A 21,120-nucleotide genomic window follows, 5' to 3' on the forward strand; every position below is an offset into this window, starting at 1 on the left:
GGTATAAACCAAAATATCAAGAAAGACAAACTGTTAACCAACATACTCGAGGAGATTCGAACCTGTGATCAAGCTCTGATACAACTTGTTATAGGCTAGGGTTGTCGTTACACCAACAGACTGACCTATCAATGCTCAATACAACCACTAGACCTATGTAACATAGGAGACAGTTAAGCCATGTCCAAAATCCCGAAGGGGAACATTGGCAGTTAGTCCAATAGTACGTATTTCATCTTTGTTTCTAGCAGTTATAAGAAGTCGTGGAAAGTCTTTGAGCTTTGGTGAGCTTCTTGGTTACTAGTTTTTGTAGATTGTATTTGAGAGATTGTTGTAGAAAGGATCTTTTATTCTTCAGAAAGAGAATATAATGAAGAAAAGAACACCTTTTCTAAAAGAAGATTATATGGTGAAGGGAACACCCTATTGCTATCATAGTGTAAATAGTATTAGTTAGGTGTTAGCTCTTTTTAGTGGCAATAAACAGGGGGAGCCAATTGATACAAAGAGGGGAGACTGTGTCTCACATGCAATGGTTGAAACTACTAGTTTGTAATCGGTTGAATCAAGTCAGTTGCAAAATATTCACCCGACACATATCATGTTGAATATTTGTTTTTCCATATTCTTCTCTTTTGATGTATCAACTTGGCTAGATTGCTTGGATTAAGATATCTTTTATAGTTGCCTTTGTAACCTTCCATACCTTTGTTGGAGATGCAAATTTATGGAGCTTTGAAGAATTGATGTTTTTCAAATAATCTTTAAATATGGTTACCATTGGTTGAATGATTTGTTAAAAATTAATGTTTTCCTTGTTTAGAATTGTTGTGAGGTTTTCACACCATTGCCCCATTGCAAATGGAGACCCCCTTCTTTTTTTCTTTTCCAGTAAGAGTTGTTGCTCTTAGTCGGTCTATAGGGTCCTAGCTAGCAACAAGTTCAAGTCTCTAGGCCTTAGTAGGAATTTGATGAAGTCAAAGAGGAGGGTGAATGATCACCCAAGCCCTTGGATTTAACCCAAGCATAAATGCAGGAAGAGGACAAGGAGGTGAATATGCTAAAACCCAACTCAACCAAGTGTAATCAATCGACTAGCACCACTTGCATGATCATTTGAATATAGGAGAATGACAAAATCTACTAAGTTTGGACAAACTTTGGTGTTGGTGAAATATAAGAAAGCATGAGAAAAATTGCTTTGAGGGTGGCGGTTTTTGCTACCCCCAAGGGATCCCTTATATCCTCTAATAGGGTGAAATTCTGCCCCTCTAAGGTATGAGAGTTTGGAAAATTGCACAAAACAAAAGGAGTGAAGCAAGGAAGTCATTAAGGGAGGTAGATATTGATAATTGGCTTAGTCAGAAGAAAGTGGAAAATGGGCATCTTTGAATAAAATTCCTCAAGGGGTGGCGAGTTCCACCCCCCAAAAGGAATTTATCCTCTCAAACATGTAAATTCCTCCCTTGGCGTGGAGAACAAACACTAAACACTCGCCAAACCTTAATCTCAGCCAAACATGAGTAAAATCCTCAACCCCTTTAAGTTTTCGCCCTAAGATAGTAATGTTGCAATTTATTTCCAAGACATCAAAGAGAATGGGTGAAGGGGGAGATAACATGCATTTGCAAGATGAAATCCTCATATATATCAGATTTACACCCAGATTGAGCATTCTCTCCTCTAAAACCATGTAACTTCAACTAGAACCTTAAATTGAATACTTGGATATTGCTAAGTTCTGCCATGCATATGGACATATTATGATTGTGTTTTGAAGGCCTTAGTGAGGAAAACTATGCCAACCTATTCAAATCAACTTTAGGCAGTGATCTGAGTAGGAGACAAATGACAAAGTAGTTGGAAGAAAGGTTTTTATTGTCAAGGGAGGTGGAATCAGCTCTCCCTTGAAGATTTTGTCCTCTTACATGTCATAATTCCACCCAAGTAAACAATCCTCAGCTCCTTCATGTCCCCATTTTCACCAATACTGCTCTAATTTGATGGAATCGAGCTATGCATTTATTAGATATAAGGTGGCGATCATGATTTGATGACACAGGGAGGGTGCATGGAGAGTCCTACAACATGTGGAATAAACTCAACTTGCAACCTTCTACCCCTTGCTCATAGTTACACATGGAAGCTACACAATTGATAAATGAACCACAAAGTACACAAGGCCAGATGCAACTTATTTTAGGTGTAGTTATTTGATTTCACATATACAATAACCACAACATACCTAACTGTGAGGCCTTCTGGGTTGTGGCTTAGCTTGCATCTTCTATCTTCGCCTATCTTTTAATCCATTCTGATCTTCTTGCTGATCTTCTTGCTGCCTCTGCCTATCTACTCTCCTACATCTAACTGGGCTTCTTTTATAGCTAGCTAAGCCACAAGTCGACTACTCAAGCATTAATTACAATTTAGGACCATACTTGGAAGAGTAAACAAAAATCCACGCAAATGGTCATATAAAGCCATGCACGCTTGAAGGTAGGTCCACACGTGTGTTAGGAGTCGGCCCCTAACTACACAAGATGTCACGTAAATAATCAAAATCGCACCAATCAAATCAACGTGTTACACAAGGTGGAAACAACAAGGAAATAGGTACACATAGTTTGGCACAAGACTTGAGAAAAAGGACCTGGGATAGGTCCTCAACATGATGACAACTGCACGTAACATAAAAACAAAAGCAACAACAGCTACTTTGCAAACATCAAACTGGAAATATTTTTTTGGTTGATGCAAGATTGCTCAAAGACCCAATATGCTCCTGCATCATTTGATCAAGCTATTGTCCTTAAGGTTGGGGCCCTCCCCCAAGAATTCTATCCTCTATATTATCAAGTTTTCGCTCCATGTATAAGAGTTGACTATCACATGAGCCCATTGGAGATTCTTGAAAAGGAAAAGGCAAGCAGTTGAAACATCCAACCTCCTGTCCAAGTCGGCTCAAAAGGGGCCTCAAAACAATTAAATGAATGAATCCTATTGGCTGAATAAAGGCCAGGTCAGTCTAGTTAGGAGGATGTGCCTCCTCCCATTTCATCACCTATATACAAGAGGCGCTTCAAATCATATGAACCCCTAATCAAACATGTTTTTTTCCCTCTGCAATAAATCTGCGAATTCCTGTTAGGCCAGCAACAAATCATTAGCAAAGCCAGCAAATTATCTATATGGTCAGCAATTTGCATCATTGGTAGGCAGCGAGCCTCATTAGCAAGATTTTAGAGGTGGTGAGAATCAAGGATATTATAATGTCGCAGCCACTTCATTTATTTCAGAATTTGATTGTTCTCTGTAATTGAAAGTAGAATCAAATAGCTAAATAGTGTGGTATGAGGAAATATCAAAACAAAGAGGATTAAGATAAACTAAGTCAAGGTTGGATGATAACAGTTAAAATGTCATTAAAATGAAATTGAGCTTAATTCATTGGGAACTTTATTGAAATTAATCGGAACCTTATTTTCTCTAATGATAATGTCTTAATTAAGTAAAAGGGAATTCAAATCTAAAGAAATTGTATTTCATGAAAATTTTAAGTTTTTAATTGTCTCTTCTCATCATTTCATAATCTTAATGCATATTCCTCCCTTTGTTTTGCAAGATTGTTTTAGTTGAAGGAGCAGGTTAGAGGACTCAGGTGGGATCAAGTACAAAGGCTTCAAGACTCTAAATGAGAAGGGAGTTTAGCTCGGATTGAAATCAAGGCGACTAAGAGGACTGAGGTTCTAGAGATAATTCAATCACATGAAGATATCATCAAGCTCAACCAAGTTCAAGTCAAGAAATGATAAAATTCAAGAAGATGAAGAAGATTTAAAAGATGAAGCAATTGGAGAACATAAGCCATCAAAATCATTCACAAGAGATTGATAGTTTCAGAAGAGTTAATCAAAGTTAGAAATGTGAATGCTTTCTAACAATCGAGCAAGAAGTATCTGCAGTTTTAACAGACATTCTACAAGCCAAGATTCAAAGATCATGTTTTTGAATAAATCTACAGGATAAGGGGGATGAGGTGCACCTAGTTGTCTTCTCCTATCAGAAAATTCCAGTTTCAAGAACATTCAATCTGATAAATTGCGGAGTTCCTATATTTGTATCTCAAAAAATCTGTTCTTTGGAGGACTCAATCTTCCTATGTGGGTAGTGCCCCGTCACCAAGGGACATTGCCTTTTCATAATAATATATATAATTATCATATAATAATTAATTATATATAATATAATATAATATAATAATTATATTTTCAATTCAATGTATACAATAATTATATTGTCACAATTTCTATGTTGGCTTGGAGGAATCAAACCATAGCTACAATAACATCAACACTCCCTCTTAGCTAGTGAGGAATCCTTCTTGATATCTTCTAGTTCATTGTCCTTTTTTATATCTTAAATGATTTACTTATGATGATGATATATAAGTATATATTTAAATAAGTCATAATAAAATTAATTAATTAATGTCTCAAATAATACTTCATATTTCTTGAGACATCATTGTGAATCAGATATGTAAGCTTTCTTGAAGCTAACTTCAACACTTCCTCTTAGCTAGGGAGGCTTCCATATTAAATCTCAATAAATTTTGGACATCTTTATATGACATCATTGGATATCACTACATGTCATACCTACCATAAAAAGTTTCAAGGTATCTACCATTATGTCCTTGGATAGCACTATATGCGCTTGTCCTCCATCATGGATCTATGATATCTCCTTGGGTAGCATTGTATGTGCTTCCCACCTTCATGGCATGTCCACGGACATCATTGTGTGTGTTGCCCACTATGAAGGATTTTAAAGTATCTACCATTATGTCCTTAGATAGCATTATATGTGCTTATCCTCCATAATGGATTTACGATATCTCCTTGGGTAGCACCGTATGGGCTTCCCACCTTTATGTCATGTTTACGGATATCACCGGATGTGTTATCCACCTAAGAGGATTTTAAGATATCTACCATTATGTCCTTGGATGACATCGTATGCGCTATCCTCCATTAATGGATTTATGATATCTACCATTATGGCGTGTTCTCAAGTACCGCCACATGCGCTACGCACCATAATGGATTTCTCTACCATCATAATGAGATCATCACCTCACAATGAAGGCAAAAATGTACAAGTGTCTTATCATTGTGAGATCATCACCTCAAAAGGATATTCATATCACGGGTACAAGAGAATCACTAGATTCTCCCATATGGTGTTGTTGATGCAGGAGCATCTTGGGTTTGCTCGGTGCCTACTTTGGAATTTGGAGTTTATGGGAGGAGGCTTGGTAGTTCCTTTGGAGGGTGTTTGGAGTTTGGACTAATACTTGGTTGAAGAAGAGGTGCTCGGTATTGGTTACTTGGTCATCTCTTGGCAGTTCATGGACTTGTCGATCCTAGAGGTGCTCGGCATAACTTAGGGCACTTGGTCGTCGAAGGTGCTTGATGATGCTTGCGGGAACTCGGCACATGCTGGGAGCTCGGTAAAGCTTGGCTGTAGTGTTACTTGAGTTGTTGGGTTAGTGAAGGGACTCGTTCTGTGAAGGAGGAACTCAGCGTATACTGGGGAGCTCGATTGGTTTGGTTTCTATGTTGATAGAGTGGCTTGGTCAATGAAGGGGCTCGATTATGCTTTGTGGATTTGTTGATGCTTGGTGGTGGTTTTTGACACTTGGTCTTGTCATGTTTTCTGTGTTTCCCAAGTTGTGGGTGAGCCAACCTTGGCATTTAATTTTGTTATTTGGTATTTAATATCTGTTGGAGGCCGACTTGTGGCTCAACATGTATTTAATGTTAAGGGTTTATTTTAATTTGTAATGGGCTAGGCCGACTTGTGGCTTAGTTGGCTATAAGTGGGGGTTTGTGGAGTCTTTAGTGATTCATTTAGTTCAGAGGGGAACTGGAGAGTAGCTACAGGGCAAGTTTTCTTGAGTGTATGGACAGAGTGCCGAATGTGAGGTAGTTTACACCTGGATTGCGCTGGAGTTGCGAGCTTGTGAAAGGCTAGTAGTTGCGGCTTGGGAAACAAGGAGATTGCTTGGTGGGCTTGCGAGCTCAAGTTGAGATCTTCCTTGGAAGTTTCTACCAGAGTGTGGATCTCGACTAGCTGGAGTTGGGATTGGATCTTGAGAGATCTTGCAAAACTATTATTGTAATTGCTATTGTATTTGGCCGTAACCGGGAAGGCCTTACAACCTGGCACATTGCATGTAAACAGTTATATTTTTATGAATAAAGAGTTGCATTTGGTATCAGGTTGTTTATCTTGTGTTGTGTTTCCACTGTGTGGTTATTTGCTGGGGGCTAGGACATCTCCTTTGGGGATTCTCTTGCCTTGCATGACGTCAGTTGTCATAGCATTACACACATGACAACCACTGTGAACAATAACTGATGTTGGAATAAGGACTTTCACTTCATAATTCTCTCTCACAGAGTTGAAATCATTAACAAGGGATTGCACCTCAAACTTCTTCATAGAGAAAAACTCATTAAGAAGGTATCATACTTTTGACCTTCTCTTCCAAGGTTGCTTCTGTTGAAAAGTCCTTTTGAATCTGATATCAACCTTCTAACTTCCTCGTACAAGGTTGCCTTTGATGAACTGTCAAATTCCCTCTGAATCTGATATCAACCTTCTAACCTAATGACAAAAATTCATGTCTTCATTCTTTACCTTGCATCAAGGTCTTTTCTTGAATGCTACTGATCCAACTAGTATCCATCTATCTAGGAATATCATGACCAAGATATCTACATAAAGGCCATCTAACCTAAACACATGGAACTTCATTATATAAATCATAGTCCTCTAGGTGCTACAGTTTCCTAGTCACTAGAGAAATCATCTTGACATGGTTCACTCCCTCTAAACTAACATGACCAAGATCCTCAACAGTTAATTGAAAATGTATCCTCAAGTTGCTCCCTCTATCACGGATGAATACCCTACTCACATATTCCCAAACATGGAAGATATTTTGCTCCAAGAGACTCTTGTCGTCTGACATGATCCACATATGACTAGAAGTGCTAGACCCAACGTAACCCAATGTAATCCTTTTGCACCATCTTCGGAGACTGAATGCATTGGTTTTTTTGCAGCTATTTGAGCTTCTGCTGACCCAGACTTGAGAAGTCCAAGCAAAGGTGGGATGCATCCTCCAAGAAATACTTGACTCACAATTTCTCCCTCTGCAAAGAGATCCTAAAACTATAGCTACTTGAATTTTCACTTCAAGAGATCCTAATTAGAGTACAAAGAATCAATAACATATATCTACAATCTCCTTACTGGAGATAAACTCAAATACTTTGTCACTTGTAATAATGAAGAAAGTGTGACCAGTATCACAAGAACCTCTAGAACTGTATTGACAACAATATTTTTGGCAAGTACTTACATCCCCAGTATGTTACTTTCTGGATCGCTGCAAATGTAATGGCACTGCCTCTTCGCTATTTGTTTTTAAGGGCAGCAAATCCTTGAATATATATATTGAGAATAAGCCAGAAGAGACATGTCCCTTGTCCCTTCATGGGACATGTCTATTCGCTATTAGGTGATTAATATAATAATAAGTTATAATTAAAGTTTATATATATATCAAAAGAAGTATTGTCTCAAGGTTTATTTGACCGAAGCTATCAAACATTAACACAGTACTCCTCGTAAATGCAGTATCAGGGTACATTGCATTTGGAACCTAGATGTGTGGAGGATCCATGCCATCCTCTTCCCCTCCACATTAAACATTTGAGTTCTTCAATCCTTCAATCTGATTAAAGACCACAATCCTCGCCCCACAACACTTCACATGAGAGCATTCATCTTCTCTAAAGGAGCCTGATTATTGAAAAGGTCCACTGCGATAATCTCATTCCTAGAATCTCCCACAGTAGCAACAGAGTCTATTTTCTCTCACAAGCATTTTATTCCAGTCATTGAATCATTGATTTCGCTCTTATGCGACTGAGCATTTGTAACTGTGAAGGAAAAATGGTATGTTTGTACTCCATTTGTTTTAAAATTGGATCCCTGAGAAAGTTCTTGCATCATTGTCTCTTTAGTCTTTGCTGATCACTATCAGAGTTGCTTTAGTTTGATTTTTTGTTTGTGCAATTGGTAATCCCTGATCTATATCGTTTGGTGGTTTGAATAATTTGGATTCTAAATTACTAATTGCTGATCGATGCTGATCGATGAGGACTGATCTTCATTCTGTATTTTCTTTAGTCTGATTATTAATTTTCTTTAGTCTGATTATTAATTGAGACAAATCGACTCACTATCTCTATTTTGATTCTTATGATTCTTTATTCAATTCTTTAAACTCTAAAGCCATTCAGACTAAACTTCCTACAGCGATAATCTTCTATTAAATCTTTCCCATGGTAGGGATTAACGACTAATTGAAATAATACCATTAGCTCCGTTTCTCCATCACATGAGACATTCAATCTCTTTTCTCATGATTCTTAAGTAGAAATTTTATTCTTCCTTTGGAGTTGATGTTTGTACTTATAATTCTTCAATTTCTTTGGATAAATCTGTATTCTTCCATCAAAATGATTCACAACATAGATGGCTCTATTTTTCTTAATCATGCCAAGTATTGACCATATTTGACTGATAATTTCTCGATAGTCAATGATTCACACACTAGTCTCTGTCATCAAATATCAAATGCAATAGATCTTTGTCTATATAAACACTGGATAGATGTGATGTCAAATCGAGGTCCAAACATATGATATGTATTGATCCATCAAATAGTCAGATGTAATGAACTCCTTGTCTATAATATAGGCTATGCAAGATTTGAGCATCAACATTGGCAAAGATGATAAAAATTTCTGTGAAGAACTCCCCACAACTTCTTAGTTCAGCGATGGTTCCCTTGTTGATGAGGAGGATGATGTCCACGTTCAGACACAGCTGTGCACTTACATGGCCCCATCATTGGTCACCAAGGCATGGTGGTCAGATTATATGTATGATTCCTCTTGCCAATGTGGAACTCGAATGCTGTCTATGCCCATATTAAAACTCTGAATGGCCTTTACCGCTATCGAATTCAATGTATTGACCACCTATGAGAAAATGGCTTGTCCTATCCTTCTTACTGATTGTTTCCTTCAGTTAGCATTCAAGGATACAGAGTATGGTTTAGATTGCCAATTATATTCTGTCTAGTTGATTTTATGCATTTGTTCTGTGATAGTCTCAACATCGGGGATTAATCGCATACTCTTAGCACTATATAATTTGCCACTCATATACACTCAACACTATCTCATAGTACGAGATTTATAATTGCTCTGTCTTCGATTATGCTTTGTCGGTCTTGAGTTCTTATGAATGATCTGACTTATGATTGCTCTTTGATTTGCAGTGATTGTCGACTTGCTTCCACATTGTTTTGGACTCCCGTAATAGGTATTACATGTGCCCATAATATCCAATAAACATGCAAATGCTTGCAGAGAAAATATCTATTATATTCATTTGTTTCGATCTCTTCAGGTTGTGTCTGATTCCTTGAGGCCATGTCTGTTCCTGAGATTGCTCCCACTCAAGCTGATGCAAGCACCACTTTGAAACCATAGTTTTATCTGCACTATGCTTTAGTATATTAAATTGTAGCTCATCTTTATAACCATTTCATCATATGCGATGTCGTGTTAGGCCATTCTAACTAAATAGGAATTGTGCTATGATTTTAGTATCTCACAGATATTAAATATTCTTCTTCCAATGCATGTCGTCTTCAATCTTTATAGGAACGTTGTTAATGAAGTTGCTTCGTGTATTATCACCAGACACAAAGCACTTGGTACTGATTAAATGATAATGTCTAAGTCAAGCCTTTCGAGAGCACCGAAGTAGATCCTGCTTTCAACACTGATTATCCTAAATATGGTAGTAACAATAGTGTAAAAATAAGGGATGACATGAAAGCAATGTTTCGATGGAGATACTCAACGCTAAACCATGGAAGCCAAATTGAACAGGTGGTGCGCTCCAAAATTTGCAATTTCCCTCATTGTTGAAATCTCACAAGCTGGTACCAATCTTCCTCCGATACCATGATAACTTTTGGAGTTTCTATATTTCTATCTCAAAAAATCATTCCTTTAGAGGACTCAATCCTCCTTAATATTTGTGGGTAGTGCCCCATCACCAAGGGATGCCACATTTTCATGATAATATATATAATTATAATTAATTATATAATTCTCTAACATAATATAAGAATAATTATATTTTTATCATTGTAATAATTATATTTTCACTTCAATACAATATATAATACAATTATTGTCAATGCAATAATTATATAATCACATCTATCTCAGTTTGAAGGAATCTGACCATAGCTACACTAACATCATATTTTTCTTATTGGCCATGAATTGGTGTCCTCATGTAATTGGTTGACAATTTGGAAACCCTAATTAGGGTTTGTAGGATTAATCTTAGCCCTTGATCTAGAATATATCTTGGCCCTTCATTATAGTTGAACAATTATAAAAGGCCAAGGCCTTCTCATTTGCAATTCATTAGAATAGGAGATCAGAGTAGGCTAGCTAAGGGAGAGACTTGATCAAATTGTTGCTATGATTCTATTAAAGTAATGGATAACTCATTGTTGGTTCTTCATGGTGGATTCGTTATTGTTGCTTTGAAGTTTTGCATGGTTTCCTCAACCTTTCACTTGGAGTAGATTTTTGTCATGTTGAAGTAGTTTAGTTGAATGGAAGTTGTTGTGGATATTCTCTTGCTTGACTCGAACAAATCTAGACCACTAGCCTCTTGCTGATGGTAGGAGTTACTTGTGTAGTAAGCTAATGAGTGAAAACAGTTAACCTCTATTGATATTAACTTTTTAATTTGTATCCATTTGATGATACTGGAGTGGAGATATTGATTTGAGAACCATTTGAGTGTTCCTTAAAAGCTTTCATTAGGTGGGTGGAGTCGTTGATTAAGTTGCATCTAGAAGAGTCCAAGTCCATCCATGATTCCTTGCATTAATAATTAGGAGTAAAAGTAGCTAAAGTTAGTTAAGTTTAAGTTCAAGTTGAATTGGAAGTTGGAAAATCAAAATTATATTTTTATTACACATTGTGAAAGCCAAACCTTTAGAAGTGCAAATAGTTGATGTCCATTGAATGAAGAGTGTAAGTTGCCTAAGTGATTGCCAACAAATCACATCATTTCACTGAGAAAATATCCAAAATTGAAGGGAACCTTGAAGTCATTTCATGATCTTTAGTTTGCAAGCCTAGCATGAGAGATGACCTTATATCAAGAGAGGATTGAATGTTTAGTGTTTCACTATGAAACATTGGGTGTTTGATTCTGTATGTTGTAGTGGAACAAAATTCACATCAACAAGAGATTTCTTCATTGATGGTGGGATAGGCTTATTTATCATTTTTCTTGTATGTCCTATTAGAAAACAAGATGTGTTAGAGGAACAAAATCATCGACTGGGAACTTGATTTGAGTTGCAATTGTAGGTTTTCAAATTGTTTATATTATTATGTCTTTTGAACTATGGTATTTAATTTTTTGTGTTCTTCATTCTTTTAGAATAATTAGTTATTCTTCGACTCTATGTAGCAGTGGGTAGTCTGCAGAGAACTCATAATTCTAGAAGGACAAGGTTGGGAATCTTTTCCCCAAATAAAATGCTTCCTATTTTTGGATGATTTTGATTGCCTTGAGATCCCCTAGAATTGTAACTGTAACTATTTGGATCTCTATTAAGTTTATTGTCTATAGATGCAGTTAGACAATTCAGTTTCTTACCACAGTGTTATTGAAGATTTGGTTAGAGGCCGCAAGTTGTGGCCAAAAACAATGTACACCATAATGTTATTCAAAATGGAATGGACATTTTAGATTTATATTTTATTATTTTTATTTTGGGCAGTTAACATTTTAAAGTAGCGCAGATGCCAATTCATAGCATGTAGGCCTATGAAGACGATTGAAGGGTGGCAAGGATAAATTTTGGCACTTGGTTTGTCTAACTTTTGTACGAAACCTTTTGTGTTACCTGTGTAAATATACAGTTTCAATTTTGTGCCTCCTTTGGTTTTGAAGTTGTGGCAAAGCTTAGGATTGAATTAGGTCCAACCAATTGGATTACACCTTCAATTATCTCATGTCAAAGCTATTCATTTAGGTGCTTAGTACAGGAAGATGACCCAATTAACTAAAGGAATCATGGGCCAAAATATGTTCCTTTAGAATTCCCAATAGTAGCTAATTGCTTCCTCTTGTGTGGTTTTCACACCATCGCCCCATTGCAAATGGGGATCCCCTCCTTTTGCTTTAGCAAATAGGAGTTGTTGTCTTAGGTGGCTTGATTTGGCAACATTTTCAATTCTCCAGTTCCGAGGGTTTTGGGGCAATTTTGGCTCACTGAGAAGTTATGTGTGTCTAGGGTTTTGGTGTCCTTTCTTGATGTTTTCTGAGCCCAAGTCCAAGTGGGAGGGTAGATTCTTGGTCTCTAAGTGAGAAAGGTTTACATACTTGGGAGATAGGAGAAGAATTGTGAGCAAAGTGAATTTGTTGGAAATCCTTAACACTATAAGGATTCCCACCAGCTATCATTTCTCCCCAAAATCTCAAGATTTCCCCTTTGGAAAAGGTGGCGTGCAAATGTTGCAATGGATTCTTATTACAATGGCAAACTAATCAATGCAATGTTAAAATGATGAAGAGAAGGAAGAACGGTAAATTTCTTAACTGTCGAAGTCATGTTTAGTGGAAATCCTTAGTGCTAAGGATTTCCACCAGTTTACTCTTCTCCTCATAAACGAAAAATTAGTGAGAGAATTAGCATAAGGGTGTGAAATTGCAAGTCTTAGGAGTCTTAAGTGGCAAAAAAGAATTTTGTGGAAATCCTTAACTTTAGGAGTCTTAAGTCCCGTGGAAGTCCTTAACTTTAAGGATTTCCACAAAATTCTTTTTTGCCACTTAAGATTCCTAAGACTTTCCATTTCACACCCTTATGCTAATTCTCTCACTAATTTTTCATTTTCTATGCCTTGGCATGATTTAGCATGAAATTGTGGAAATCCTTAGCGTTGAGGATTTCCACCACATTAATCCTCCCGTACCCAAAATCTCACCACCCTCTAAGGCATTCAAAATCTGGTTTATGTCATGAAGGTAACATCACGAGTAAAAGATAGAACAAGAAATTGCAAAGGAATGTTGAAATGGAGTAAGCTTTAAAAAAATGAATTTTGTGGAAATCCTTAAAGAATTTCCCTCGGGGGAAATCCTTAGTACTAAGGATTTCCACCACATCAATCTTCTCAAGCCAAAATTCCCCCCTTTTCACTTTGCACCAAAATCAATTCCAAGCAAGTGTTTGTGGTAAAAGGACGTGTCTTAAACCGATGGAAACAATGAAGTTTTGGAGGGAAGGAAATGAAATACCAAGTGAATTTGGCGGAAATCCTTGAAGTTTAGGATTTCCACCATATTAATCCTCACTTGGAATTTCCCCTTTTCCCTTTAACCTTATTTTCCTCATGTAAAATGAAAGACAAATCAAATGGGCAGATCCGGGAGTTGTGAGAGAGACAAATTTTAGTGCTAAGTGGGATGAATTTTGTTTTTTATTGATGTGATTTTATTTTCATTTTTTTTCCTTGCAAACTTAATGCTTTTCTCCTTTTTTTGCAAGGTAAATTAAAGGAGAAGTTAGAGGGCAAGGTGATGATCAAGGCCTCAAAACTTCAAGTAGATACTACAAGAAGATGGCTCGACCCCAAGGACTCAAGTGAGAAGGAAAGGTTCATGTCCAAGCTGTCAACCCACAAATTCAGATTGAAACCAAAAGGAAATTCGGGAAGGCACAAAGGATCCATCTACATGAGGACATGTTCAAAGAGAATCAAGAAAGATCAAGTTCATGAGTTCATGAAGATGCAAGTGATTCAAGTCAATTCCATGAGGAAATTTTGAAGGATGGAGAAAATCTCAAATGTTGGGAGATACTTTTACAATTTTAACAAACACCTTCTACAAGCCAAGACTCTAAGTACAGGATAAGGATGTTGAGGTGGTAATTGTTTTTCCCCACCAATTAGAAAATTTTAGTTAGGCACAGTTAATCAAATCATGCCAAGTGTCCTATTTTCTCATTGTCTATCAAAATCATTGTAATTTTCTTATTGGACCATGATGTGGTGCCCTCTTGTAATTGGTTGCAAGTTTGGCAACCCTAATTAGGGTTTGGAAGAAGAAATTTTGACCCTTGATCTTGAATCAATCTTGGCCCTTCGTTGTAATGGAACTACTATAAAAGGCCAAGGCCTTCTCATTTGTAATTAATTAGTTTTAAGAGGTGAGATTAGAGAGCTAAAGTAGAGTAGTATAGCTAAGGGAGATACTTGATCAAATTGTTGTTCTGATGCTTTCAAAGTAATGGATAGTTCATTGTTGCTTCTTCATCTTGAATTACTTGTTATTGCTTTGGAGTGCTGCATGGTTTCCTCAGTCTTTCACTTGGAATAGATTTATTTTCATGTTAAATTAGTTTAGTTGAATGGAAGTCATTGTGGATGTTTACTTGTTTGACTTGAACAAATCCGGGCCACTAGCCTCTTGCTGATGGTAATGGTGCCTTGTGTGGTAAGCTGATGATTGAATGCACTTAACTTCAATGGATATTCAATCTTTAGTTTGCATCCATTTGATGGGATTGGAGAGGATATATTGAATTGCGAACCATTCGAGTGCTCCTTAGAAGCTTGCACTAGGTGGGTGGAGTCGCTAGCAAGATTACATCTAGTAGAGTCCAAGTCATCCATGATTCCTTGCATTCATAGTTAGGAATAAAAGTTAGTCAGTTTAAGTGTAAGTGTAAGTGAAAAGGTTTAAAGATTAAAGCTATGTTTTCATTGCACATTGTGAAGCAAAATCTTTAGAAGTGCAAGGCTTGATATCCATTGGATGAATAGCGCAAGTCCTTTTATTATAACCAAGATATTACACCATAAAACTGAGTGAAATCCACGATTAAGAAGGAACCTTGAAGTCATTTCATGATCTTACTTTGCAAGCTTAGCATGAGAAATGACCTTATATCAAGAGAGGATTGAGTGTTTGGTGTTTCTCCTTGAAACATTAAGTATTTGGTTCTGTTTGTTGTAGTGGAATAAAACTCACATCAATAGAAATTGGCACTAGGAGGGCTGAATTGAAATTCATTCTTGGAATATCTTTGAAAATTAGAGCATTGTTGGTGCACATACCCTCCATCATCATGCCAACTAAAATTGGCGCTAGAAGGAGGGCACATGAACAAAGTTTATTTGTGGAATTTTCAACAAGTGAGCTTTCAAGTTGTATTTGAGATAGGAGATCTCTTCAAAAGTGAAAAGCCAAAAAAGTAAAAAGTTGAAAAAATTCACAAAGGTGATAATCAAAAAATCCAAAAAGAAAAGGTTTCTCAATGGAAAGGCGAGTGGATGCTCTTCCAATTTGGTTTGATTTGAATAAGAGGTTGCATTCATATGATTTGACTCAACTTGTAGCAACAAGGCAGTGTAGGATACATGGCTCCATAGAGCATGAGGAAATGCATTGTTTGATTTTTATTTTGAGGGTGGTCTTGGCATTGAGGAAGACTTTCATTTTCACAAGTGTATGAGCCTATGGTGCTTGTCAATTCAGAAGCAGAGTTCCTTGAGTTCAAAGAAGATATCAATAGGAAACCAAGAAGTTGATATGGAGGGGATACTTGCTACAATGTGTAAAGCCTTTTACATTTAGAATCTACTTTCCCAACATGTCAAGATACCATTAACTTGATCAAATTTCAAATGGGTTGGTACGAGGAAATATGTGTGGGGGGTGGCAAGGATTTATCTCAACTCCCAAGTTGGATGTCAACTAAAGGTGGTAGTCATCACTCAAGTTGGGAACTAAAGGTTAAAGAAAGAAATTAGTTGCATTAAGGAAGCATGGTTGAGTATAATGGCAATGATAATTAAGAGGAAAAAATTTCATGCTTTTCGTCACAAGGTGTTGAAAAGAAAATCAAGAACACAATTAGTTTCATCCAAGGAATAGGAGACATAGAAGACAAAGACCAACATCATGAAGAACTAAAAGATCACCAAAAATCTGAAGAAGTAGTGCTTGATGAACTTTCCCTCATGCTACAAGGAAAAATTCTTGATGATGTCTAGCAAGAAATTTCATGTACCCTTGAAAAAGAAGTTGTTCAGGTGGACAAGTTGAACGAGGAATTACAAGACATCACATGTGAATCTAAACATGAAGAACAACTTGACAGATCATTTCAAGGTGTCGTCATGACCAATTTCTTTTGGGGTGTGCGAAACAATATTATGTAGGAAGTTGATTCATTGCCAAATGCATTTCAAGATCAAGTTATTGCAAGTGGCATGGTTCACCTTCAACTTCGACCTCCAAAGGCTGGCCACTTGAGATTGAATTTTGATGAGCTCATGAGGATGTTTGGTAATGAGCTTCCTTCCAGTTTTCAAGAGGATAAGATTGATGGGGTTCTACATGGAGAATTGCAAGTTGGTCCTAAAGAGAAATCTGCATGCAATTCAATGGGGGAAGATGATGAAGAACAGTTTGGGTTGATTTGATAGTTGGATATTGCATTTGAACAACTTGGGAAGATACTTGAAGAAGACCTCATCAAGAAATCCTTGATTTTTGAGGATGCACTTAGAAATGCACAGAAGGATGCATGGTTCATGCTATACAAGGACAAGCTACTTAAAGCAATATTCCAAGGGCTTGATCTGAAGAGAAATGTTGCCTTGACCACCCATGAGTTCGATGCTGATGCTAGAGAGGGAATCCACTACCAACTGCGACTTCCTGAACTGTGAATGATCACAAGCATGTGAACATGAATTAGCACTCGAGACATGCTAGGTTGTTTCTTTCCTTGCTTCTAATTGAATAATTTAAAGTTATCATTTTGATTATGGAGGCTTAGAAAAGAAAACTTGCATTTGGATTGACCATGGACCACAAGCTACCTCAATTGTTGATGTTGCATTATAATTTTTTTGAGTTTGAAAATTGGGTAAGAAATATTTTTCAAAGTACAAGGATAAAAATACCAAATTGAGGAACCTTACCCAAGCATTGCTACTCTTGAACATCTTGAGAAACCGTGTCAGAGCAAGTGTATACATTAGTTTTGTTTGTGTCATCCCTTCAGGGTTCTTATACATAGCTAGAGTAGGTTTGTCTTGAACCACTTTGTCCAAGAGGTTTAGGGTAGGTTTTCTTTCCATTGGTTAGAATAGTTGTTTTTTTGTCGAGCTAGGAGGCTAATTTTCCTTGATTCATTTGACTTGAGATTTTTTTTCTTGATTGGCTCGGTTAGTTGTTTGGTTTAGTTTTGCTTTAGAGAGTCAATCTAGAGGTTTTCCTTGAGTCATTTGACCCGAGTAGTTTAGTTGTTGTTTCCTATAGTTGTCTAGCCTCATGTAATTTAGTTGCTTTCTTGGTTAGTTTAGTTAGAGGGATCCAAATTTGTCAGAAAGGCGAGAGTTAGACAACACACACTGGTATTTCTCCCAGTGGATTTGTTTGGTATATTTTCTGGATATTTCTTTGTTTGGTTCCTTGTATTGGAGATTGGGTTCCCAGTGGATTTATCTCTCAAAAAGGATTTGTACAAAAGAGCATGTTCTTTAGCTCCTACATATGAAGGTTGTTTCTTCTTGTTGGCATTTTGTTCCCTTGGTTTATCTATATTGAAGAACATTATTGCCTTGTTGAAAGCTCTCTAATCTACAATATTAAAGAGATTGAAACACAGTATGATATTTTGTTGATTACTCTTAGGGTTTTCTCATGATATGGCCCCTCTATGAAGAGATTTTGATTTTAATGTATATATGGTCCCAATTATTATTGAAAATAACATTACACGAGGAATTCAGGAATGGAAGGCACAAGAGCTAAAAAGAAATATTGCTGAGTATAGAGCCTTTTTGGAGTCTTGTGATTTCATAAAGGTGCATACCTTAAACTTTGTCTCAATATGTTTATAGTTCTGTTAAATTATAAAATTTATTAAAATGATCGATGGTTTGATGTCTAATTTTTAGGCGAACACTCAGTGGAGGAAAGTTCAAGATAGGCTGGAGGATGATGAGAGATGCTTAAGATTAGATAAAAGAGATACGTTGGAGATTTTCCAGGTGATATTGAACTTCATGCTTCAATTTCTCTAGCAATTTCTTTTATTATCTTAGCCATTAATATGTGTTTGATATGGCAGGAGTATATATGTGAATTGGAGGACAACCAAAAGATTCAAAAGGTGTCTAGAATGAGAGTAGTTGTGCTTCCATAGTTTTTATTATTTACTCTCTTATTCTTGCACATTTAAATGACTTAAATATTTTATAAAAATGCAGGAACAATTACGCCAAAAGGAACGTAAAAATCGGGATGAATTTCGAATATTAATGGAGGATCATAAGACCACTGGTTTTATTACAGAAAATACATGCTGGCTTGATTACCTTGCCAAGGTATTAAATGTTTGGATTTTTCTTTGGATACTTGTATAAAAATTTTATGTTTTGTTTGTGCATTACTCCGACTAGATTTGTTTTCATGTTCATTCTAAGATTATATGCTTCTATGTAACTTTTTTTTTCTGTTTTATTGTAGGTCAAGGACCATCCTGCTTATCTAGCCATGGCTTCAAACACAACTGGTTCACCACCTAAAGATTTGTTCGAAGATGTTGTAGAAGAGATGAAAAAGCAGGTATTAAAATTAGAATTTGGTTAATTATTTAAATGCAGATGTTAAATTGCACTTTTGCTACCACGTGTGTAATCATTGTTACTTAATACAATGTATGTTTCGTTCCTTTTAATGAAATCTTATTTTGAATCTGATGTATGTTTGGCAGTACCAGAAGGTCAAAGCAAACATAACAGATGCTTTGAAGGCTGGAAAGGTGTGTCTTCGATGCTTTGAGGTTGACCATGGAATGTAAAATATATCGTAATTCCTTTGATGGTCATGACTGCAGCTTAGAGTAACATTGACATGGACTCTAGACACGTTCAAAGCCTCCATTGGTGAAGTATATGATTTGGCTGCTGCATCTAAAACAAATCTTAAGGTTTTTTCTAGTTGAATGTCCAGATTTTTTGGTCTTAGCTACACATATCTTTACAAAAAAAATATTTGGGATTTTTACTTGACCTTTGTGAGATTGGTGTTATGCAGTGTCACATATTGTTATGCTTATATCAAATTTTAATTACACAAGCATGGATCTTATCCTTTTTTGCCATATGACTGGTTTTAATTGATTAGATCATTGCACCAGCTGTATTATGTTTTGTCTGATTTGCACTGGCAAGTAGTTACCGAAAGTGAGTCACTATCACATAATCCACAACATTTTATTCTCATTTGTAGATAGTGAATTTTTATTACATTTAACTGAATGAAATGCAAATGTTGAAAATAATGCGAGTTGTCTTGGGATATACGTTATTTTTTGTCTTGTTGACATCTTGTTTTTTCATTGCAGCTTGTATTTGAAGAAGTACTTGAAAAAGAAAAGGAAAAGGAAGAGAAAGAAGCTCCTACAGATTGCCCCTCTGAAATACTGGCAGAGTTTGCTAAGGGTCCCTTTGATCCTAAGTCTCCTCTCAAACAGTTTACAACACAAATAGGAGGCAAACCAGAGACAGGGGGTGGCACAAGGAAATGGAGATGCAACATGTGTGGTGTAGAGCGGTCAGGCAGCCTTACTAGAATTAATGCACACTTCCTTTTTATTCGAGGAAAAGGTGTGGGTCCATGTGCCTTTTTGGAACAAGCTGCAAATGCCAAATATAGAATTGAGATCAACAAGCTTTGGGATTTTCCTAATGATAGTTTCTCCTGTAGGACAGAAGCTCAATTGAGCCAGCCACATGCTTCTAATCATACATTGCAGATGAGAGGAGTGATGTCAGGACCTTCATCCACTCAAAGTGTTGTGGCCCAATCACAAGAGGATAAGGGGAAACACAAGTTGCATAGCAACCCCATAGCTGAATTTTTTAATGTGAAGCTAAAGGATGAGATAGATGATGCCATTAGAAAATTCTTCAATGCCGATGGAATTCCATTTCATTTAGCTGAATCTCCTTATTTTAAGGAGATGATATCAATGGTGGGGAGGGGAGGACCATCATATGTGCCACCAGGTGAGAATCAATTGAAGACCATGTGTACAAAGTGAGTTCAACAACACAATGGGATGTAGAGCCATAGGAGACATCCTACATCGATGAGGATGCTACGACTTCAGATGCAAGTCTGGTTGGTGTTATTTTGACAGATCTTGATTGTGAAGAGTCTAGTAGATGCCTCTGTTCACTAAATTTTGACATTTTTTACTTATTTGATATCATGCAACTAATTGTAATCATCTTTATGATATTTTCAATATAATAGAAATCTCCAATTTGATAATTTCATGTCAAATTTTATTTAGTATTCAAGTATTTAAAATTAAAATGGAAGTCTCAGGTCTTAGTATTTAGTGTGTGCAATTTTTAATTTTTACTAGTTTTTCAAAGTTTCATTAGAAACATAATTCGTATACTTTTTTAATAATCTTTTCATAACTAGCTTTTTAAATAGTATATGTATATTGACAACACCCCCCTCCCAATGTTGCCAACCCCTCACTGGTTGTTGCTGAACATAGGCCCTTTGTCCTGAAAACTCTACCTCCCTATCCTAGAACTTGGCGCAACACTGCAAAAAGGAGGCAACAAAGGTTCACAGATTATTTCATGGATGTATTTTATTATGTGAAGGTAAATTCTACCTTTTGGAAAAAGATTCCTCTAATTAAGTCCCCTTCACTTCTCTTACATTTGGCATACATTTTCATATTGTGTTGTACATTAAAAAATCTTATTACGATTATTGTGTTGTACATTTTTTTTTTTTTATGAGTGAAATTCTATCTATTTCTTGATGGATTAATAATGTTGTTTCAACATATTTTATTTTAGGAAATTGTTACTT

General features: G+C 36.5%; 1 protein-coding gene across 5 annotated transcripts in view; it reads left to right on the top strand.

Annotated features, from left to right (window-relative positions):
* The window catches only part of LOC149527995 (uncharacterized), a 34,051-nt gene extending 13,495 nt beyond the window's left edge, over nucleotides 1-20,556 (top strand). For 2 of the 5 annotated variants that reach the window (XM_089810890.1, XM_089810891.1), the window contains exons 4-11: nucleotides 18,006-18,080; nucleotides 18,174-18,266; nucleotides 18,347-18,388; nucleotides 18,486-18,602; nucleotides 18,745-18,843; nucleotides 18,992-19,039; nucleotides 19,115-19,207; nucleotides 19,625-20,556. In XM_089810890.1, the coding sequence (XP_089667016.1) occupies nucleotides 18,006-18,080; nucleotides 18,174-18,266; nucleotides 18,347-18,388; nucleotides 18,486-18,602; nucleotides 18,745-18,843; nucleotides 18,992-19,039; nucleotides 19,115-19,207; nucleotides 19,625-20,323 (1,266 nt within the window). In that variant the 3' untranslated portion in view covers nucleotides 20,324-20,556. The remainder of the gene's footprint in view (nucleotides 1-18,005; nucleotides 18,081-18,173; nucleotides 18,267-18,346; nucleotides 18,389-18,485; nucleotides 18,603-18,744; nucleotides 18,844-18,991; nucleotides 19,040-19,114; nucleotides 19,208-19,624) is intronic. The other 3 variants (XM_089810892.1, XM_089810893.1, XM_089810894.1) reach the window with 2 other exon arrangements.
* Nucleotides 20,557-21,120: the final 564 nt, after the last annotated feature.

This window comes from Cupressus sempervirens, chromosome 11, assembly GCF_028749045.1.
Source record: "Cupressus sempervirens isolate cs-2001-9-10 chromosome 11, ASM2874904v1, whole genome shotgun sequence".
NCBI lineage: Eukaryota > Viridiplantae > Streptophyta > Pinopsida > Cupressales > Cupressaceae > Cupressus > Cupressus sempervirens.